General features: G+C 44.0%; 1 protein-coding gene across 5 annotated transcripts in view; it reads right to left on the minus strand.

Moving 5' to 3' along the window:
* NASP (nuclear autoantigenic sperm protein) overlaps window positions 1–22,853 on the minus strand; it is a 36,831-nt gene extending 13,978 nt beyond the window's left edge. Inside the window, exons 1-4 of one of the 5 annotated variants that reach the window (XM_008965236.5) lie at window positions 19,919–20,103; window positions 12,901–12,948; window positions 3,748–3,820; window positions 1,846–1,956 (exon numbers count right to left, since the gene is read on the minus strand). In XM_008965236.5, the coding sequence (XP_008963484.1) occupies window positions 1,846–1,956; window positions 3,748–3,820; window positions 12,901–12,940 (224 nt within the window). In that variant the 5' untranslated portion in view covers window positions 12,941–12,948; window positions 19,919–20,103. Of the gene's footprint in view, window positions 1–1,845; window positions 1,957–3,747; window positions 3,821–12,900; window positions 12,949–19,918 lie in introns of all 5 variants that reach the window. The other 4 variants (XM_034963920.3, XM_034963909.3, XM_034963916.3 and 1 more) reach the window with 4 other exon arrangements.
* Between the last annotated feature and the right edge of the window lie 1,294 nt (window positions 22,854–24,147).

The following is a 24,147-nucleotide window of genomic DNA, read 5'->3' on the forward strand; positions in this document are numbered from 1 at the left end:
GAGTAAAATACTGGCAGAATTCATGCAAAGTCAGGCCAACTAATGGCCTAAGAGTCTATTGAGAGTAACTAGAGAATCTAAGCAGTAAATTGTGATGGAGGTCATGTTTAAGGGTAGTCTACTAGATTAGAATAAGACATCTCAAATTTTCCTCCTAAATACCCTTAATGGCAGGAAAGTGGGAATACTGACCTCTCCAGTAATCTGGGAAAAATAACCTAAGAGAAAGTATTTATGTGTGCTTAAAAACTTAGGTAACATTTTATGTTGTAAGACAACCATGCATTTTTAAATAAAAATACCTAAATACAGCTGGGCACGGTGGCTCACGCCTGTAATCCCAGAACTTTGGGAGGCCGAGGTGGGTGAATCACCTGAGGTCGGGCGTTCGAGACCAGCCTGACCAACATGGAGAAACCCCATCTCTACTAAAAATACAAAATTAGGCAGGCGTGGTGATGCATGCCTGTAATCCCAGCTACTTTGGGAGGCAGAGGCAGGAGAATCACTTGAACCAGGGAGGCGGAGGTTGCAGTGAGCTGACATCGCGCCATCGCACTCCAGCCAGGGCAACAAGAGCGAAACTCCATCTCAAAAAAAAAAAATCTCTAAATACTACCAGATAAAATTTAGTCTCTCAGAGCCCCAATTCATTAAGGTCAAGCAGAGAGGAACAAAGAGGACAGGAATCAGACAAAAGATTTTTGCAGATATCCAGGAGTAAGATTCTGTTCTGGATGTTGGCAGAGGCGGTAGGGGTTTAGGAAAAGAATGGATTGGTATTAAGCGTCAAACCTGAAACCCACAAACGCTTTGTTATAACCATTTCTTTTATAAGGAAGATTTAACTTAACTATATGTAATGTAATCAACTGTATGTAATGTATGCAATGATTGACCTTCAAGTTCAATTGCAATTGCTAATATTGTATTTGAGGAAACTCAAACCTCGCCATAGACCAAAAGCCTGTTGCTTGACGATTTAACTTGCTTTTTTTTCTCTCAGATAATGGAGGTACATTAAAGTCTTTGGGGAAAATAAATGATCTTTAAGGCACTAAAGCTAACCTTTTCCTCCAGGATATAGGTCTATATGGCTACCTGGTGGTAGCTACCAACTTCTAAGCAAATCCAACAACAGTGCTAAGAATGTATGAAAAATGTGCTAAAAATGTATGAAAAAATGCTGTGCTAATAATAGCACTATCAATCATGACTTGCTTGGACCTAAAGAGTTTCCATAGACACAGAACTTCTAGTGTTAAAACTCGGAAAGTCAGGCTGGGGCTCAGTGGCTCACGCCTGTAATCCCTTTGCAAAGCACTCTGGGAGGCCAAGGTGGACGAATCGCTTAAGCCCAAGAGTTCGAGACCAGCCTGGGCAATGTGGGGAAACCCCATCTCTACCAAAAGAAATACAAAAATTAGCTGGGCATGGTGGCACACACCTATGGTCCCAGCTACTGGGGAGCCTGGGAGGTTGAGGCTGCAGTGAGCATGAGATTGTGCCACTGCACTCCAGCCTGGGTGACAGAGACCCTGTCTCAACAAAAAAAAGCGGGGGTGGAGAGATGGGGAGAGAGGTCCTAGATAAACCAGGACAAGGTGTGGTCACCCAAATTAGTAGTGACTGGAATACAAATTACATACTCAGGAAAATGAAAGGGTGAAACTGCTTGGTGATATTTAAGTTTTACACTTATAGTTACTGGTACAAACCACATGAAAAATAATCAAATGTTTTAAAACTCTTGCTCTTCATGCTTTTTCCCCATAAAATAATTTTTGATAACTCAAGGTTTATTAGAACATAATATTACATCATAGCAAAATATACAATACTTACAAAAGACTAGCTGCTTCCTGGAATGCATTGACAGCTGCTGGAATATCCCCCATCACCAGATGTTTCTGTCCTAAACCCAATAGTTTCTTAGCTTCACTATCCACATCCAGACTGCAAAAAAAAGATTTTTTCTAGTGTCAAGTACTGTTTAAATCAGTATTTTTTGAATACCTGCTACATTTGAGCAATAGTTTAATTTTTTAAAACTTTTGGACTACTCTGGCAAGGCCTGGCTAACACACTTATTTACCATCACAAAATCAAAAGAAATCTTAAAGGCAACATTCCCAGAAGCCTGACTAGAGTATTTTCTCAGTCGGGTGCGGTGACTCATGCCTGTAATCCCAGCACTTTGGGAGGCCGAGGCGGGCAGACCACGAGGTCAGGAGATCGAGACCATCCTGGCTAACATGGTGAAACCCCGTCTCTACTAAAAATACAAAAAATTAGCCGGGCGTGGTGGCGGGTGCCTGTAGTCCCAGCTACGGGAGGCTGAGGCAGTAGAATGGCGTGAACCCAGGAGGCGGAGCTTGCAGTGAGCTGAGATGCGCCACTGCACTCCAGCCTGGGCAACAAAGCGAGACTCCACCTCAAAAAAAAAAAAAAAAAAAAAATTCTCTTAACGGCTCATCTAATCACAAAGCCTGTATTGTATATTACTATAAATATTTCCTAATTAATCCACAAATAAAAAAGGTATCATAAAAGAACCATAAATTCATACAAATTGCACTAGCTAAAAGAAATATTAAAATTAAGAAGCATTTAGGTAAACAGGGCAAGAGGCAGTGATTTCAAGATTAAGACAATGTAGTATTGGCATAAAGAAAACCAAATGGATCAAATAGAACACAGAGTACAAAAACAGATCCATGCATATATGACTGACTGAAATTTTGAAAAAGGTACCAAGGCAATGCAATGAGGAATGGATAATCTAACAAATGGTGCTGGAGTAATTATAAATCCACATGCAATAAAGTGAACCTCAACTGTTATCTCATATCTCATACAAAAATTAATCTGCAATGGATCATAGGCTTCCTAAATATAAGATTTAAACCATAAAGTTTCTACAAGAAAATACAGGATAAAATCTTAGTGACTTTGGCTTTGGCAAAGACTTCTTGAATATGAAACAAAAAGCACAAACTATTAACAAGAGGAAAAAAAAACAATAAACTAGACACACCACTAAAATGAAAAACTTGGTTTTGAAAGACACTGTTATAAAAACAAAAAAAGCAGGCCAAACTGGGAGAAAATATATGCAAAACTTCTGATAAAGGACTTGAATATATAAAGAACTCTTAGAACGTAGTAATAAAAAACAATCCAATAAAAAGGGGGCGAAAGATTTTAACAAACATGTCATCAAAGATACACAGATGGCAAATAAGCACATGAAAAGATGCCAACATTATTGCTCACTCAAAAAAATACAAACTAAACCCACAATAAGATACTGCTATATTCACTATAATAGCTAAAATTTTAAAAGACTGACCACATATCAAATGATGGTGAGGATGTAGGGCAACTAGAACTGTCAAACACTGCTGGTAAGAATGTAATGGTAGAATCACTTTAGAAAACAGTTTGGACGTTTCTTAAAGTTAGACATATACCTACCATATGATCTAGCCATTCTACTCCTAGGTATGAACCCAAAAAATGGAAATGAATGCCCATACAAAGACTTGTACACAAATATTCACAGCAGCTTTATTTGTAAGCCAAAAACTGGAAACCCAAATGGATAAACAAATTGTGATATATCTACATCATAAAATGTCATTCACTAACAAAAAGAATGAACTATTAATACAGGTGGTAACATGGATGAATCTCAAAATAATTATGCTGAATCAAAGAAACTATACAAAAAGAAACAGTACTTACTGTATGATTCTATTTAGATAATATTCTACAAAATGCAACCCATCTTCAGTGACAGAAAGCAGATTAATGGTTGCTGGGGAGGGAATGAAGTACAAAGGCACATGAGGAAACTTTGAGGTGATGAAAATGCTCATTATCTTGATTGTGATAATGGTTTACAGGTGTATACATATGTAGAAACTCATAATTGTTACTTTAAAGTTATGTGCAGTTTCCTGTATGTCACTTAGACTTTCATTTAATGTTTCTTATAGCTTTAAGAAAAACCTGGGTCAAAAGAGCAAGAGTCAGTGACATTTTAAGTTCCATTAATGAAAACCAAATTATTTGGAAGGATAATCCCTCTTCTTAATTCAATCAACAATACTTGGGTACCTGATATTGCTGGGCACAATTCCAGACACTGTGATTATAACAAGAATGAGCTAAGACCACATGGACAATGTTAAATTGAAGCAGAGAACTTAAGAAGGCAAGCCAAAAAAAAAAAAAAAAAAAAAATACAGAGGAAAAGCACTCTAGGACAGAGGCAATAGTAAGTTCAAAGCTCTAAAAGAAGCTTGCTTAAAATATTTGAGAAACAGAAAACTCTTCTGGCTAGAGTAAGCTGGGGAAGAATTATGGGAAATAAAGGTGAGGAAGAGGGAGAGAGCAGCATCACATTAGTATAGACTTTAAGATAGAACAAGAACAGAACTGGGGAGAAAACCAGTTGGAAAGAAAGTCTGGCCGGGCGGCAGTGGCTCATGCCTGTAATCCCAGCACTTTGGGAGGCTGAGGGGGGCAGATCACAAGGTCAGGAGTTCGAAACCAGCGTGGCCAAGATGGTGAAACCCCCCTCTCTACTGAAAATACAAAAGTTAGCCGGGCGTGGTGGTGTGTGCCTGTAGTCCCAGCTACTCGGGAGACTGAGGCAGAAGAATTGCTTGAACCAGGGAGGCAGAGGTTGCAGTGAGCCGAGATTGTGCCATTGCACTCCAGCCTGGGTGACAGAGCGAGACTCCATCTCAAAAAAAGAAAAGAAAAGAGAAGAAAAGAAAAAGTCTAAGGCTGAGCACGGTGGCTCATGCCTGTAATCCCAGCACTTTGGGAGGCCAAGGTGGGAGGATCACTTGAGCCCAGGAGTTAGAGACTAGCATCTCTATAGGAAAATACAAAAATTAGCTGACATCACGGTATGCACCTGTAGTCCCCGTTACTCGCAAGGCTAAGGCAGGAAGACTGTTTGAGCCCAGGAATTCAAGGCTGCAGTGAACTAGGATCACACTGCTGCACTCCAGCGTGGGCAACAGAGCAAGACCCTATGTCCAAACAAACAAACAAACAAAAACACTCTTTCTCTATTTAAAAAAAAGGAAAGAAACCATAAAAATCTAGACAGGAACCTGAGGAGTATTAGAGAGGGTTAGATTCTGAATATACTTATTTTAAAATTTGCTAATGGACTAGATATATAATTTATTGAATGAAAGAGATGAAGCAAATGTTTTTTTGGCCTGGGCAACTGGTATTAAGTGTTAATAATGGACTATGTAGAAATTTTATCTACATTTAAATCCTAGGATCTACACCTCATAAAGTTATTGAATTATTACCCCCACTTTACAGATGGAAAACTGAATATTAATGGCAGCGATTCAAATCTACACAATCTAGATGAAAAATTCTAGAACATTGCCACTGACTGATTAAAAAGTCAACTGAAGGAAAAGCCAGTGAGAAACAAGGCAATCAATTACTGTACAGTATTTAGCTTTGGATATGTTAATTCTGAGATCCCTATTAGACCTCCAAGATATTAAAAGGGAGAAATTTGGGAGAGATATGGGGACTGGAGATACAAATGGGAGAGTCAGTTACTTAAAGCCACTGGACTTAACAGAGGAGAATACACAGGGAGTGGCTACTAATAAAGACGTTGTAGGACTGACTGAGCCCTGGGAGCCTTCCAACATTTAGAGGTAGGGACGACGAGGAAGAATGGGGGTTGAGGGGAATAGCCAGTGAAGGAAAAGAGACAAGAAAATAGTATGAAGAAAAGTAATGGGTCCAGGCGCAGTGACTGGCCAACATGGCGAAACCCCGTCTCGACTAAAAATACAAAATTAGCCGGGCATGGTGGTGCACACCTGTAATCCCAGCTATTTGGGGGGCTGAGGCAGGAGAATTGCTTAAACCTGGGAGAAGGAGGCTGCAGTGAGCCAAGATCGTGCCATTGCACTCAAGCCTGGGTGACAGAGCAAGACTCCATCTCAAAAAAAAAAAAAAAAAAAAAAAAAGTAACAGGAGTAATGGATTGGGTCAAATGTTACTGACAAGATTAACTCAGAGAGCTGAGAAATGACTACTAGAGTAAGGAATATGGATGGTATTAAAGACCATAAACAAGACTATTTTAGTAGAATGGTAGAGAAAAACTTGATTGAAGCAGCTTCAATTAAGAACAGAAGTAGTAGCAGATAAACAGAGTGGACACCTTTCACATTTTCCTGTCAAAGAAACTGATGTGAGGTAACAGACGAAGGGAAGTATGAGGGGGTCAACAAATGGTTAAATCTGATGATACCTAGTGGGCTGATATAAGTAATCTCATAGGAAACAAGAAGAGTATTGTTGCATAAAGAACTAAAGGAGTTCTATTATTAAGTAAATGATGAGTGGGATCTTGTGAACAAACGGAGATGTTGGTGTTATGTAAGAGCAAAGAAACTATGATGTCAGGATCCTTTACACTGTTACGTTACTGAAGCCCCCCACAAAAGCCTCTGTGTATCCAAGTTATATCTGTCAGTATTTGCCATACTGAAATTAAAACTAAAATAATTTTAAATAGTTTAAAATGTTACATGTTAATAACATGACTTTCTTTGAAAAATAACTCTTCAAAACAAAAATTTGATAAGAATAGTGGCACTGTTTTACATTTTTACAAATCTCCTAAATGTCTGTTAGTAGAAGAGAACAGGATTTTCATATTCACTACTCTACCATGTTTTCTTTTCATTAAAGTACAGGAATATCTGACTTGATACAGATATGTAGTTGGAAACAGAATATTTAAATAGTCCTTTCAGATAACTGCATATTCTTCTGTTACCACACCCAAACCCAACAAGTGGTCATTTGTCTTAAAAAAAAAAAAAAAAAAAAAAAAAAAAAGTCTTGCTCTGTCGCCCAGGCTAGAGTGCAGTGGCACGATCTCAGCTCACTGCAACCTCCACCTCCTGGGTTGAAGCCATTCTTGTGCCTCAGCCTCCCCAGTAGCTGGGATTAAAAGCGGGCACCACCACACCCAGCTAATTTTTGTATTTTTAGTAGAGACGGTTTCACCATGTTGGCCAGGATGGTCTCAAACTCCTGACCTCAAGTGATCCGCTGCCTTGGCCTCCCAAAGTGCTGGGATTACAGGCGTGAGCCACCATGCCCAGCCAACAAGTGGTAATTTCTTTTTTCTTTTCTTTTTTTTTGTTTTGTTTTGAGACAGCGTCTCACTCTATTGCCCAGGCTGGAGTGCAGTAGTGCGATCTCAGCTCACTGCAACCTCTGCCTCCCAGGTTCAAGCGATTCTACTGCCTCAGCCACTTTGAGTAGCAGGGATTACAGGGACATGCCACCATGCCCTGCTAATTTTTGTATTTTTACTAGAGACAGGGTTTTACCATGTTTGCCAAACTGGTCTCGAACTCCTGATCCTCTCGCCTCAGCCTCCCAAAGTACTGGGATGCAGGTGTGAGCCACAGCACTTGACCAACAAGTGGTAATTTCTTAAAGGTTAGTTGTACTGTATAATCTGAAAACACTGATGAACTTCTCATACTGGTACATTAAAAACCAGTCTATCTTGTATTCTAGATCTTCTACTTATGAACGATTACATAAACCCAACGTCACACCAGCAGTACTCACAATAAAAAGCAAGGAAATTCTGACACACCACAACATGGATGAACGTTAAGAACACTATGCTAAGTGAAATAAGCCAGTCACAAAAAGGTAAATATTCTCTTATTCCATTTATACGAGGTACCTAAAGTAGCCAAATTCAGAGACAGAAAGCAGAATGGTGGTTGCCAGGGGCTAGGGGAGACAGAAAGAGGGAGTTGTTTACTGGGTAATAGTTTCAGATTTGCAAGATAAGATTGGGTATACGACAATGTGAATTTACTTAACACTACTGACTTACACACTTAAAAAGATGGAAAATTTTATATTATGTGTGTTTTACCACAACTTAAAAATCAATTTCATCAGAACAGTCAAAGTATTAGGATACTGTCAGTCTCACAACAGCAGTTGATATATAACTTATCCAAAATTTTTATTTTTCATGTGAAAGCTCACATTCTATCACTAGCACCCAATACTGTCAGTTATCTCCCTTAAAGTGACAGGCTCACTGTATTCATTTTGGAGAAAACATCTGCTAAGTATCAAGTCTAAATAAAAGTTTGTCTGTTGGTCATTCTTTCAAAAATAAAACTTTCGAATAAAACATTCTTTCGAATAAAAGCCAGTAAAGTTACATGAAAACAGTAGCTCAATCAACTCTTAATCACACAAGGGCTTTTCATAAAGAAAACCATTGTACCCACTTTTGATATGCTGAAGCGCTCCATCCATAATTCCTATTTTGCCAGGTTACCTTAAAACCATGTAGTCAAGGACTGAGAATTAATAAACTTCAGTTTGTAATGCTTCATCATGGACATTTTCTAAGTGAAGGTGATAGTGAAGAACACAAGAATTGCTAGTACTCTTTGTTGCCACTGCCTTGATTTATGTTAAGGTAACAGCAGGTTTATCCACCATTACTTTTGCACGATCACTGCCAGTGGTCAAAAAGGCAGTCTTGTTATTACAAAAAGTTTTGATCTTACATTATCCCTGAAAGAGTACTGGAGACCCCAAAGGTATACAAGAAAAAAACTTTGAGGACTGCTGAATAAGAGCATGAACAGGCATTCAAAAGGAGAGAATATATGGGCACAGATTTATGGCACAGTGTTAAGAAATTTCTCTTCATATTGTTTATTCAGTGAACAAACAAAAATCCAGAACCAAATATAAAACAAAGGAAAATCATCAGGTAAAAGCAAGATGACGGGTATGGTGTTGAATGTTTAAGAATATATAAAGAAAAAGTTGATCAGCTGGGTGCAGTGGCTCATGCCTGTAATTCCAACAACTCAGGAGGCTGAGGAGGGAGCATCATAGGGAGGCCAGGAGTTCAAGACCTGCCTGAGCAACATAATAAGACCCTGTCTCTAAAACACACACACACACACACAACTTAGTCTGGCAGGCTGAGGCAGGAGTATCTCTTGGCCCAGGAGTTTGAGGCTGCACCAAGCCAGGATCAGGACCCACTGTACTCCAGCCTGAGTGGCTGAGCAATACCCTGACTCAAAGGGGGAAAAAAAAGAAGGAAAGATTAAGCAGTTCCGCAGAATGGGAAAACAACTTGACCGGAGAAATGCGGTATAACTGCCAATCAAAACTAAAAACCCACTTCAGGTCAGAGGTTATAAATTTAAGGTGAGACTAATAATGTGTTTTCCAACCATCCTTCATGTTTCTCTCAGAATCAGAATATTCTGGTCCTCTAAAAATCAAATGCTTATGCCAAGCATAGTGGCTCACACCTGTAATCCCAGCACTTCAGGTGGCTGAGGTGAGAAGATGGCTTGAGCCCCAGCCTGGGCAACGTGATGAAACCTCATCTCTAAAAACAAAATACAAAAATTAGCCAGGCATAGTGGCACACATCTGTGATCCTAGCTACCCAGGAGTCTAAGGCAGGAGGATCACCTGAGCCCAGGGAAGGTCAAGGCTGCAGTGAGCCACGATCGCTCCACTGTACTCCAACCTGGGCAATGGAGTTTAATACTGATGATTACATATCAAGCACTGTGTTTCGGGTAGCCTAGCTACATTTAGTCAGTCCAGAAACTTAAATACTATGGTACATCCTATGAATAACCCCCTTGAAAGTATTGTGTTTAGGATCAACCCTAAACAGTATTCAGTATTCATACCACCCAAATACCAGATTAACTCACAAGATATTTTGTTTTGTTTTGTTTTTTTTTTTGAGAGTTTCGCTCGCCACCCAGGATGGTGTGCAGTAGCGTGATCTTGGCTGACTGCAACTTCCACCTCCCGGGTTCAAGTGATTCTTCTGCCTCAGCCTCCGAAGTAGCTGGAATTACAGGCGCTAGCCACCACGACCGGCTAATTTTTGTATCTTTTTTAGTAGAGACGGGGTTTCACCATGTTGGCCAGGCTGATCTTGAACTCCTGACCTCAGGTGATTCACCCACCTCAGCCTCCCAAAGTGCTGGGATTACAGGCGTGAGCCACCGCACCTAGCCCTATTTTTTTTCTTTTTTTTTTTTGGAGACAGGGTCTCACTCTGTCACCCAGACTAGAGTGCAGTGGCAGGATCATAGCTCACCACCACCTCAACTTCCTGGGCTTCCGCAATCCTCCTACCTCAGCCTCCCCAGTATCTGGGACCACACGCAAGTGCCACAACGAACAGTTAATTAAAAAAAAAATTTTTTTTGTACAGATGGCGTCTTGCTATGTTGCCCAGGCTGGTCTCGAACTCCTGGGGTCATGTGATCCTCTCAGAGATGGAGGTCTTGCTTGGCCTCCCAAAGTGTTGGGATTAGTGGTGTAAGCTACCACACCCAGCCAAGCAGTATTTCATAAGACTTATTTTAACCCTTTTCCCGTTTAAGAGAAAAAAAAAAAGTACAGCTCATTGCCAGCACTCATTTAATTTTACATAAACATGTTCTTTGAAGCTGAAGCAAATCTGACTTTCAGCATGAAAATAAAAATATAAAACTGTTCTCGGAGTTTTTTTTTTTTTTTTTTTTGGGGGGGACAGTCTCACTCTCACCCAGGCTGGAGTGCAGCGGCACAATCTTGGCTCAACGCAACCTCCACCTCCCAGGTTCAAGTGATTCTCTTGCCTCAGCCTCCCGAGTAGCTGGGATTATAGGCGCCCGCCACCACGCTCAACTAATTTTTGTATTTTTAGTAGAGAGAGGGTTTCACCATGTTGGCCAGGCTGGTCTTGAACTCCTGACCTCAAGTGATCAGCCCACTTCAGTCTCCCAAAGTGCTGGGATTACAGACATGAGCCACCTGCCTGGCCGGAGTTATTTCTAAACACAACTAATATCAGAATCGCCTATTTCATAAAAATTGGATTCATCAAATGAATCTTTGGCCAACAACCATTTGAGAATGATGTTAACATCATACATAGGAATGCTACGTTTTCTAGGATTTGACATTTACAGCAATTGAGAATTACCCTATTTTGTAAATGGAAATAACCATTACTAAAAACAAAGTGCTATAAATAGAATGATGTCTTTTTATCCAAAATCTATATATTAGAGTGATGTGAAAATAATAATAAAGGAGAGCTATTTCATGGCAGTTTTCACTGGGTAAATGCAGCAGCCCCAAGCACCACCAGCAAGTATTCTCAGGGCAAATGGGAAAAGGGTTAAATAACCAAGATGACAACAGGATTTCAAACATGAAAAACATAAAACCCTATGGACGCTTAAAAAATGTATTTGTGGCCAGGTGTGGTGGCTCATGCCTGTAATCCCAGCACTCTGGGAGGCCAAGACGGGCGGATCACCCGAGGTCAGGAGTTCGAGACCAGCCTGACCAACATGGCGAAACCCTGTCTCTACTAAAAATACAAAAATTAGCCGGGCATGGTGGTGGGTGCCTGTAATCCCAACTACTTGGGAGGCTGAGGCAGGAGAATCGCTTGAACCCGGGAGGCAGAGGTTGCAGTGAGCCAAGATCATGCCATTGCACTCCAGCCTGGGTGACAGAGTGAGACTCCATCTCAAAAAACAAACAAACAAAATATTTGTAAGATATTCTAACAGTAATAATTCTCAATCTTATCAGAAAGCTTTTCCATAACACATGAACCCAAATTTTATCTCAAGCTCAACAAATAAAATCAGCTGGGCATGGTAGATCAGGCTGGTAATCCCAACACTTAGGGAGCCCAAGGCAGGGGGATTGCTTGAGCCCAGGTTGGAGACCAGCCTGGCCAACAAAGCAAGACTCCGCTTCGAAAAATATAATTCAGGTGGGCACAGTGGCTCACGCCTGTAATCCCAACACTGTGGGAGGCCAAGGCAGGCAGATCACCTGAGGTCGGGAGTTCAAGACCAACCTGGCCAACATGGTGAAACCCCATCTCTACTAAAAATAGAAAAATTAGCTGGGTGTAGTGGCACCCGCCTGTAATCCCAGCTACTTGTGAGACTGAGGCAGAATTGCTTGAACCCAGGAGGCAGATGTTGCAGTGAGCCAAGATTGCGCCACTGCACTCCAGCCTGGGTGACAAGAGTGAAACTCAGTCTAAAAAATAAATAAATAAAATAATTAGCCAGATGTGGTGGTGCATGCCTACAGTCCCAGCTACTCAGGAGGCTGAGGCAGAAGAATCCCTTTAGCCCGGGAGTTTGAGGTGGTGGTGAGCTATGATAACATCACTGTACTCCAGCTTGGGCAACAAAGCAAGACCCTGTCTCTAAAAAATGAAACAAGAAATCTCTAGGGATGTAACCTAGCATCTACCTTTTGGGTAAGCTTTTTAGTTAATTATTATGCCCACCTCTTGATTAAGAAACATAGTCACTTCGGGTGTAGATCTGAGATAAAGAAAAACAAAAAACCATAGCCGTATCAAGATGGAAACGTTACAGGGGGAGGAGGTGAGACGGGCCTGGTAGTTCACACCTATAATCCTACACTTTGAAAGGCTTAGGCAGGGAGGAATGCTTGAGGCTAGGAGTTTGAGACCAGCCTTGGCAACATAGCAAGACCCCATCTCTCCAAAAAATTTAAAAATGAGCCAAGTGTAGTGGCATGTGCCTATAGTCCTAGCTACTCAGGAGGTTGAAGTGGGAAGATTGCTTGAGCCCAGGAGTTCAAGGTTGTAGTGAGCCCTGATTGCACACTGCACTTCGGCCTGAGCAACAAAGCGACACCTTGCCTCTATCAAAAATAAATTAATTAAAAAATAAAAATAACTTTAAAGTTATATTGCTCTTAGTTTATGTTCCTGATACGAATCTAACTGTACCATGTAAATAATCTTACCTCTCCACTTTATCTGCAGATGTAGAAGGAGCAGGAACATCTTCAATTCTGTAATAAAAAATTAAAGGGGAAAAAATGTAAAACTGGAGGCAATTATTAAGCCTGAAAATAAAATAAATTCAGAAAAATATAAAGGAATAAAAGAGCTGTCATTTATTAAATACTCAAGTATTATTTACTTACTTACATTATCAAATTTAATTCATTTAATTCTTACTCACTCAAATATCCAGGGCTGAAAATAAGTGGCAACTTCACAGCTATAACCACAGGGATGAGGAACAACTTTAAGGGCAGTGCTTTCAGCTACAGGTTGTAAGCTATCTGGGCCATTTGCCTAGAATCTTGAAATGGTCTTGGATCCTTATCTACAAACTCCGTCACAGCCAGTCATGTATATCGAATAGTTTTATTAAGAGGTCATTCTGACCAAATGGTCTAGCACAGAGCCTCTCAAACTACCTGTGGTTAAGGGACTAGGTCTTTTATTTCCAGTCTATAACACACAGGTTTTTAAAAATACAATGTCAGGGAGATATCACAGCGAGACTCCGTCTCAAAAAAAAAAAAAAAAAAGTTACACTGTGACTGCAATATAAGACTCTGAATTGAATACCATTAAAAGCAAGGAACCAGTAAAAACACTATTAAGTATCATTGTAAAGCATTTATCAGTGATAAATTTCTTTTCTTTTTTTCTGAGACAGAGTCTTGCTCTGTCGCCCAGGCTGGAGTGCCCTGGCACGATCTCCCGCTCACTGCAAGCTCCGCTTCCCGGGTTCACGCCATTCTCCTGCCTCAGCCTGGGCCTGGTGCCAGGCCGGTGCCTGTGCACCGGCCACCACGCCCAGCTAATTTTTTTGTATTTTTAGTAGAGACAGGGTTTCACCGTGTTAGCCAGGATGGTCTCAATCTCCTGACCTCGTGATCCACCTGCCTCGGCCTCCCAAAGTGCTGGGAATACAGGTGTGAGCCACTGCACCCGGCCGATAAATTTATTTCTATTCTTGCTTAGCACAAGCCTAGACAAATAGAAAAGAGGGTGAACTAAGGCAGTACTTGTACAGTTGGAAAAAAAGATGAATTAAAGCAGTGTTTCTCAAATTTTAGTCTGTATGCAAACCATTTGGAGGAACGGTTAAAACAGTTTGAGCTCCACCCCCTACAGTTTCTGAGTCAGAAGGTTTGAGGTAAGGTTCAAGAATCTGCATTTCTAACAACTGCCCAGGTGACACACTGCTGGTTTCTAGAACCATGCTCTGAGGACTACTGGATCAGAATAAAAATTATAAACGGATGTTCATGTCCTATCTGGGCAATAGATATGTCTGATTCAGTTTTGTTTTGTTTTTGAGACAGTCTTTCTCTGTTGCCCAGGCTGGAGTGCAGTGGTATCATCTCAGCTCCCTGCAACCTCTGCCTTCTGGGTTCAAGCAATTCTCCTGCCTCAGCCTCCCAAGTAGCTGGGATTACAGGCGCCCACCACCACACCTGGCTAATTTTTCTGTTTTTTTTTACCAGAGATGGGGTTTCACCATGTTAGCCAGTCTGGTCTCGAGCTCCTGACCTCAAGTGATCCTTCCGCCTGGGCCTCCCAAAGTGCTGAGATTACAGGTGTGAGCCACTGCGCCCAGCCTGATCCAGTTATTTTTTAAAATGTTAATTCTAATAGTCACTACAACTATGAAGCTATGGCTTCATAGTTTTATGACGTTCATTATGAACTTTTAGAATGAGCATGAATCCAGAGAAGTACTAGAGGAAATGATAGGGAAATTACTTGGTAATTTGTTTGGAGAAGGCCGTTTTAAACCCAGAAACCAGACTGGGTGCAGTGGCTCTCTCCTGTAATCCCAACACTTTGTGAGGCCGAGGTAGGTGGACTGCTTGAGCTCAGGGGTTCAAAAACCAACCTGGGCAACATAGCGAGACCTATCTCTACCAAAAATAAAATTAGATGGGCATGGTGGTACATGCCTGTAGTCCCAGCTACTCCAGAGACTGATATGGGAAGATTGCTTGAGCCCAGGAGATAGAGGCTGCAGTGAGCTATGATCATACCACTATACTCTAGCCTGGGTGAGAGAGTAAGACCTTGTTTCAAATAAATAAACAAACAAACCAGAAACCATAGGATATTGATAGATTCTACTCCATCTAATTCATTTCACAAAAGGTTAACTTAGCAAATATACATAGAATCTTAGTCAACAGGATAAAAAAGCCCAATGGGAATAGATTAATGGATTTAATATAAACATTCACAAACAAACAAACAAACAAACACTTGACCACCTGCTACTGCTCATTCTTTTGTTTTTGAGATGGAGTCTCGCACTGTTGCCCAGGCTGGAGTGCAGTGGCGCGATCTCGGCTCACTGCAAGCTCCGCCTCCCGGGTTCACGCCATTCTCCTGCCTCAGCCTCTCAAGTAGCTGGGACTACATTTTTTTTTTTTGTATTTTTAGTAGAGATGGGGTTTCACCGTGTTAGCCAGGATGGTCTCGATCTCCTGACCTCGTGATCTGCCCACCTCGGCCTCCCAAAGTGCTGGATTACAGGTGTGAGCCACCGCGCCCGGCCACTCATTCTTAAGAGAAACAAAAAAACTATACTTAGAAAGTATGTTTTACCCATCGAATAGTCAAAGATAGGGTTAAGGAGAAATTGTACTCCCATACATTGCTAACAGAAATTCAAGGCTAGGCTCACAGCTATAATCCCTGCACTTTGGAAGGCAGAAGGACTGTTTGAGGCTAGGAGTTTGAGACCAGGCTAAGCAGCAAAATGAGACCCCTTCTCTAGTTCAAAAAATTAATTTTAAAAAAAGAAGTGTAGCCTGGGCACGGTGGCTAACGCCTATAATCCCAGAACTTTGGGAGGCCAAGGTGAGTGGATCACCTGAGGTCAGGAGTTCGAGACCAGCCTGGCCAACATGGTAAAACCTCATTTCTACTAAAAATACAAAAATTAGCCAGGTGTGGTGGCGGGCGCCTGTAATCCCAACTACTTGGGAGGCTGAGGCAGGAGAATTGCTTGAACCCTGGAGGTGGAGACTGCGGTGAGCCTAGATCGCGCCAGTGCACTCCAGCCTGAGCAACGGAGTTAGACTCTGAATGACTACAGTCATGCGCAACCACGCCTGGCTGATTTTTGTATTTTTAGTAGAGACGGGGTTTTGCCATGTCAGCCAGGCTGGTCTCGAACTCCTGGCTTCAAGTGATATGCCCGTGTTGGCTTCCCACAGTGTTGGGATTACCACGTGAGCCACACCACTTGGCCTTTTTTTTTTTTTGAGATGGAGTCTTGCTCTGAGGCTAGAGTGCAGTGGCACAATCTCGACTCACTGCAACCTCTGCCTCCCGGTTTCAAGCGATTACAGGACCCCGCTACCCATGCTGAGCTAATTTTTGTAAACTGTAGTCTCAGCTACTTGGGAGGCTGATGCACAAGAATCGCTTGCACAGGGGAGGCAGAAGTTGCAGTAAGCCAAGATCTGGCCACTACACTCCAGCTTGGGCAAGACAACAAGACTCTTTCTCCAAAAAATTAATTAATTAATCAATTAATTATATATATATATAAGAAAAAACTCAAGACAAACCTCATAGCCTAGAAATGTTGAATTAACAAAATGTATGTAATCAATGCATAAAAGATATGTAGGTACTAGTCTTCTTCACTACCATAAAATACACACAAATTATAAAAAGTTAAAATTCATCAAAACACACAGACCATACACGGCACCATCCACAGTTGAGATATGTAAATGAACAAAGATGCAGTATTAAATCATAACTGCAGCCGGGCACGGTGGCTCACGCCGAGACCGGCTGATCACCTGAGGTCAGGAGTTCGAGATCACCCTGGCCAACATGGCAAAACCCCAAAAAATTAGCCAGGTGTGGTGGTACACACCTGCAGTCCCAGCTACTTGGGAGGCTGAGGCAAGAGAATTGCTTGAATCTGGGAGGGCGGAGGTTGCAGTGAGCAGAGATTGTGCCACTGCACTCCAGCCTGGGTGACAAAACTCCCTCTCAAAAAAAAAAAAAAAAAAAAAAAAAAAAACCAACTAAGAACTAGTTAGAAAGCTAAGAATAACAGGATTAATTTAGCATGTAGATATACATCACCTTAAACAATACTGCTTTAATGGCACGAGGGGACAAAAGCCAACCCAAGACTTTTTGCAGACGACAAAACTGTGGTCCAATATCACTACTGAAGCAATGAAGCTGCTATCAAAGCCAATTCTAAGCCAGGCGAGGTGATGCATGCCTGTAGTCCCAGCTACCCAGAAGGCTGAGATGGAAGGATTGCTTGAGACTAGGAGTTGGGAATCCAGCCTGGGCAACATAGTAAGATCCTCATCTCCTAAATTTAAAAAACCTGAACTGAGGTTTATTTCTCATTCCATTTTTTTTCTTTCTACTGGTTTGGAAGTTATATTTATTCTTTCAATGGTCATCCTCGAATTATAATGTACATTCTTACCTAAAGTCTAAATTCAAGTCATTTTCTTTATCCTACCCTTAAACATGAGGACCTTATAAACTTTACCTCTAAGTGTCCCCACTAACTTACTTAACTGAGACACACTGCTTTCATGTTCTCACACTAATTAGATGGGGAAACGAAGAATGAAAATGAAAATACTAGCCAGGCTTGGTGGCTCACGCCGGTAATCTCAGCACTTTGAGAGGCCCACGTGGGTGGTTCCCTTGAGCCTAGGAGTTGGGAGACCAGCTTGGGCAACATGGCGAAAACTCGTCTTTACAAAATAAATACTAGAATCAGCTGGGCCTTGTGGTGTGCGCCTGCAGTCCCAGCTACTCCGGAGGCTGAGGCCGGACAATCACTTGAGGCCAGGAGGTAGGGGCTGCAGTGGGCCGAGATGGCATCACTGCACTCCAGCCTGGGTGACACACACACACACACACACACACACACACACACACACACACACACACACACACACACACGGTAGGGGCTGCAGTGGGCCGAGATGGCATCACTGCACTCCAACCTGGGTGACAGAGACCCTGCCCCCCCCCCGCCCACCACACACCCAGCACATACAATTGCTCAGTTTTAGCTTTCAATTTATGCTGTGAGGAACTAAATGGTTTGCTTTCTTCTAGCCACATATACATAAACTTTCTCTATGTATAACCTGCCAGGAAACTAAATTCACTAATGACCTAACTCTGGCTAGACACAGGGGACCTGCAAGAGGTATTTGTTGCATACTTCTACCTCAAAAAACAAAAACAAAAACACCTGGCCCTGCGCCGTGCCTCACGCCTGTAACCTCAACACTTTGGGAGGCCAAGGCGGGAGGACTGCTTGAGTCCAAGAGTCTGAGACCAGCCTGGGCAACATTAAGACCTTGTATCTACAAAAAATTGGCCAGGTGTGGTGGCACACCTGTAGTCCCAAGCTACTAGGGAAGATCAGTTGTGCCCAGGAGTTCGAGGTTGCAGTGAGCCATGATCACAACACTGCACTCCAGCCTGGATGTGAGAGCCAGACCCTGGCTGCAAAAACAAAACAAAAACACACAGCTGTCAGTGAAATACTGACTGCTAGAGCTGTCTAGGAAACATTATAAAAAGCAGCTCTTTTTATAATAGCTATAGCACGACTCCCAAGCCCAATCTATACTGCTTATATCGAATCAATGGGGAAAGAGGCAGGTAATGGGAGTTTGAAATTAAAATTGTATTTCCCATGAGTTCCCAAATGATTCTCAGGGTGACTTGAGAACCACTGCTCTACAAGAACGCAGAGAGAAAAGGTGGTAAGCAGTGATATAAGTAAATCTCTAACTATAAACAAACAAAGACATAATCATGACAGAGTGTAAGCCTATAGAATATCAATTTAAAAAACTTCACAGCAACCATTCCTTTTACAGGGAAGGCAGCTAACCTCTAAAGCGCACAAGATTAGAAAAAAAAATAGAACCAGATGCCTAAAAAAATATGGCAAGATTGGGAAATCAGACCTACTGTATCGGAAACAGCACTTGTTTCCTTGAACTCGTGTAGTGTTTCCCTCCACTGTTCAAAAAACAGATTACGCCTGAGTGGCACTGTGCCGCTTTCAAAGCAATTCTATCTTGTTTCCCTCCAGTCCTTCTCCACTTCGTGCATACTACTGCCGATTCACCTAGCAACCAAACAGTGCTGGTGAGAGCTCCAGACAGCGCTTCCTGAAGACGCTTTACGTCCGGATAATGTTCCCCCCAAACAGGCAACACCTCCAAAGTCTAAAGAACGACAATCCTCCCCACCACAGGCAGGGGCTCACGGTGTCGCGGGGAGCGATAACTATCTCCTAGCACAAGACGTGAGCGAGGTGTGGGGGGGAACTAGCCTCGCCGGCCCCACCGAGATAGTCCAAAGCTCCTGCTGGAGCCGCAGCGGCCCCAAACAATGGACTTTTCCCGCCTCCTCAAGGCCCCGCCCCCTGCCCCAGAGCCGGCGAGGAAAGGGAACGCACGCGCGCAAAACCCCGCCCTCAGCAAGGCCCCGCCCACCCCGACCCCTCAGGTCCAGCCTCCTTCCTCGTGCAAGGTTTTTTTTCCCTTTTGGCGCCAAATCTCCGTTGGTTATATTCCCGGGTTATCCAGGGATTCTACCAGAGGCACACGCTAGGGACAGAAGGGGCGTGAAGGCCAACCCGCGCGCCAGGGCCCCGCCTCCCGGCCAACCGCCCCGGGCCGGGGGAGGAAGGAGAGGGGCAGGCGAAGGATACAGCCGCCGCTGCCCCCGGCAAGATGGCGGCCGCGAAAAGCGGGGCAGGGGGCGCCAGCCGACCGCCGTTACCGCTGCTGCGCGAGGCTCTCAGCAAAAGAAGGACTGCTCCAGTGACCAGGCCTTCCCGAACAGCGACAGCTGCTCTTGGGAAGGCAAGTACTCCCGCCCACCGGTCTGCCCCTTCTCCGGAGCCCCCGTCCATTAGCCCTCCCCGCGGACTGGCCAGTGCCTTAAGCTTTCCACAGTCCCGCTTACTTGTCGGCAGAAACCAGCTCCGCGGCGACGGCGGCAGTGGCTGTGGACTCCGTGGCCATCGTTCCCCTGAGGTGGCGAACCAGCGAACGGAATAGAGCCTGCGAGAAAAACAGGCAATTTGGGACGCCAGAGACTCACTCAGGGACAGAAAATGGCAGATTAGAGACCCCGCGCGGCCGGGGCCCTTTTATATACGAGGACCCTTCGCCCCGCCCATCCACTTCCGGATCCTCCCCCTCGGGTTTAAAGGGCCAGGACTCAACACCCATACTCTCCGTCCCCCGCCGGCCTACCACTATCTAGACACCTCCTGCCCTCTCCATATGGCTCCGCGGGATTGTTTCCCTCCCTAGCCCGACTTCTCCGATAAACAGCAACTTCCTGCTTCTCCAGCAAGTCGCATAAGAAGAACTGGAATCTTGACACTACAACTCCTGACAGGACGCCCCTGCGGCATCCAGAGACAGGGAAGCCAGTGCTGCTCTGCATGTTCAGGGCGAGTAGCTGAGAGTCTCCTTCCGGCCTGGATACTGAGGAAGGTGACTTAGACTTTCTCTCCGTCCTCTGAGTCGTAACGGACGGACACGCAAGGGCCGAGGACGGGTACAAGCAGCAGCGACTAGAACTGATCTGGGTGAGATCTGGGCCTCAGCAACAACTGACGCAAGAAGATTTTGTTCTAGGATTGGCTACAGCTGAAACTACCGCGCTTGATTCAAAGCTCGGGGCTTGCCGCGGGAGGCAGCTGGCTCCTCCCTCTGAACCCGCCCCCTTTGGCTGGCCCAATCCGCTGATCCCATCCTCTTAGGCCCTGCCCAGACTCCAAATCTACCAGGATTAATGCTCCCAGCGCTTTTTGTCCACTCCTGCCTATGATTTGCTGTGTGACTACTACTCGTGGGGGTACCGTGATTAGACGCTTTAAAGCTATTAGCTATCTTGTTTAATATTAACAATGCTACTAGTGAGATCAGTGTTAGCCTGTTTCTTAGAAAAATAAACCAAGGGGCCGGACGCGGTGGCTCACGCCTGTAATCCCAGCACTTTGGGAGGCCTAGGCTGGTGGATCACGAGGTCAGGAGTTCAAGACCAGCCTGGCCAAGATGGTGAGACCCCGTCTCTACTAAAAAATACAAAAATTAGCCGGGCGTGGTGGCGGGCGCCTGTAATCCCAGCTACTCGGGAGGCTGAGGTAGGAGAATACTAGAACCCGGAAGGCAGAGGTTGCAGTGAGCCGAGAGCTCGCCACTGCACTCCAGCCTGGGCAACAGAGCGAAACTCCGTCTCAAAAATAAATAAATAAATAGGCCAAGGTTCCAACCTGGCCAACATGGTGAAACCCCGTCTCTACTAAAAATACGAAAATTAGCCAGGTGTGGTGGCAGGCTCCTGTAATCCCAGCTACTCGGGAGGCTAAGGCAGGAGAATCACTTGAACCCGGGAGGCAAAGGTTGCAGTGAGCCGAGATTTCGCCACTGCACTGCAGCCTGGGCAACAGAGCGAGACTCCGTCTCAAAAAAAAAAAAAAAAAGGGAAGCTGTGACTTGTTCAGAAAGTTGCAAGACAAATCGGTTATGGAAAGCAGTGTGCCTCATTTCCTGCAAATGGCTGAGTGAAAAATAACTGGCAGGCTAAAAAGCTGCAATTCCTCACACCTGGAGTATCATCCATTCCTTTTCACCATGGCCCAGTCTACGCTGATCGGAGTAGGGGTTTTTATTTCCCTTTAGGTTCCAGCATATTGGGAAAGATTCCTGGAGAGGATTCTTATTCCAATCTGTCAAGGCTCGAAGAGGTTGAAATCTTTGGGGCTAGAGAGCTGGACGTGAAAATGCCAATTCCTATGGCAAACATACATGGGCTCTTCCATTATTAGCTAGGTGACGTGAGCCAGGTCACGTAACCCGGATTGTAATCGAGTAGCTAGGATTAAGGTTAAGTGTAAAATGAAGACATATTAGTAGCCACCGCTTAAGGACATTGTGAGAATTACAGGTAATTAGCACTGTGTAGAATTCACGCTAAGCACTCATTGAATGGCTACCACAGTCTGATGATGTGGTAAATGGAGGGTGTTGGGAGGGGAGATCTCTCCAAAGTCCTTGCAGCCAGGGCTAGGGCCTGAGAAAACCTCTGCAATTACTGGTGTGACCGATTCATCCATTAAATTAATATTCACTGAGCAACTTTGAGGTACAAGACTTTGTACTAGGTTCTGGGGACAAAAGACATGGACTCTACCTTTGAGGAACTCAGAGAAATATATTTTAAAATATATTTTAGGCTGGGCGTGGTAGCAGGTGCCTGTTATCCTAGCACTTTGGGAGGCTGAGGCAGGCAGATCACTTGAAGTCAGGAGTTCGAGACCAGCTTAGCCAACATAGTGAAACACCATCTCTACTAAAAATACAAAAATTAGCCGGGAGTGGTGGCAAGCTCCTGTAATCCCAGCTACTTGGGAGGCTGAGGCAAGAGAACCACTTGAACCCAGGAGTTGGAGGTTGCAGTGAGCTGAGATTGCATTACTACACTCCAGCCTGGGCGACAGTGAGTCTCCATCTCAAAAAAAATAAATAGCTGGATGCAGGCCGGGCACGGTGGCTCACTCCTGTAATCCCAGCACTTTGGGAGGCCGAGGCGGGCAGATCACCTGAGGTCAGGAGTTTGAGACCAGCCTGGCCAATATGGTGAAACCCCATCTCTACTAAAAATACAAAAATTAGGCAGGCGTGGTGGCAGGCGCCTGAAATCTCAGCTACTCGGGAGGCTGAGGCAGGAGAATCGCTTGAACCTGGGAGGCAGTTTGCAGTGAGCCGACATCGTGCCACTGCACTCCAGCCTGGCAACAGAGCGAGACTTCATCTCAAAAAATAAATAAATAAAATAAAATGAATAGCTGGGCACAGTGGCTCACGCCTGTAATCCCAACACTTTGGGAGGCCAAGGTGGGTGCATCACACGGTCAGGAGATCAAGACCATCCTAGCCAACATGGTAAAAACCCGTCTCTACTAAAAATTCAAAAATTAGCCGGACATGGTGGTGGGGGCCTGTAGTCCCAGCTACTCAGGAGGCTGAGGCAGGAGAATCACTTAAACCCAGGAGGTGGAGGTTGCAGTGAGCTGAGATTGCACCACTGTACTCCAGCCTGGGTGACAGAGTGAGACTCTGTCTCAAAAATAAATAAATAATAAATAAATAAAAATAAGGCCAGGCAGGGTGGCTCACACCTATAATCCCAGCACTTTGAGAGGCCGAGGCAGGCGGATCACCTGAGGTCAGGAGTTTGAGACCAGCCTGGCCAACATGGTGAAACCCCGTCTCTACTAAAAGTACAAAAATTAGCCGGGCATGGTGGTGGGCGCCTATAATCCTAGCTACTCAGGAGGCTAAGGCAGGAGAATCGCTTGAAACTAGGAGGCGGAGGTTGCAGTGAGTCGAGATTGCACCACTGCACTCCAGCCTGGGCAACAGAGTGAGATTCCATCTCAAAAAAACAAAAAATAAAAATTTTAAAAAATAAGTATATTTTAAATCCATGTACTTTTTAAATTTTTTTTGAGACAGAGTCTCACTCTGTCGCCCAGGCTGGAGTGTGCTGTCATGATCTCAGCTCACTGCAATCTCCACCTCCTGGGTTCAAGTGATTATCCTGCCTCAGACTCCTGAGTAGCTAGCATTACAGGCGAGCACCACCGTGCACAGCTAATTTTTGTATTTTTCGTAGAGATGGGGTTTAACCACGTTGGCCAGGCTGGTCTTGAACTCCCGACCTCAGCTGATCCACCCACCTTGGCCTCCCAAAGTGCTAGGATTACAGGCATGAGCCACCATGCCCGGCCTGTTTTCCTCATGTAACCCCAGGAATTAAAAGTCCTCAAAGGCCAATGGTCCAAATAGGATATTGGCAAATGAAGGATCTTGTGGGGGCTGGGTTTTCTTCTGCCTGTCCGTGGAGTTATATACGTGTTGTGTGTGACGTCTATAGAAATAGCTCTAATTAATTGGCCTAAAGGAAGATAAGCACTTGGATCAAATATTTATTAAAGGGAAGATAGGCTGGGTGTGGTGGCTCACGCCTGTAATCCCAGCACTTTGGGAAGCCAAGGCGGGCGGATCACCTGAAGTCAGGAGTTCGAGACCAGCCTGACCAACATGGACATACCCCATCTCTACTAAAAATACAAAATTAGCCAGGCTTGGTGGCCCATGCCTGTAATCCCAGCTTCT

Source organism: Pan paniscus, chromosome 1 (genome assembly GCF_029289425.2).
Source record: "Pan paniscus chromosome 1, NHGRI_mPanPan1-v2.0_pri, whole genome shotgun sequence".
Lineage (NCBI taxonomy): Eukaryota > Metazoa > Chordata > Mammalia > Primates > Hominidae > Pan > Pan paniscus.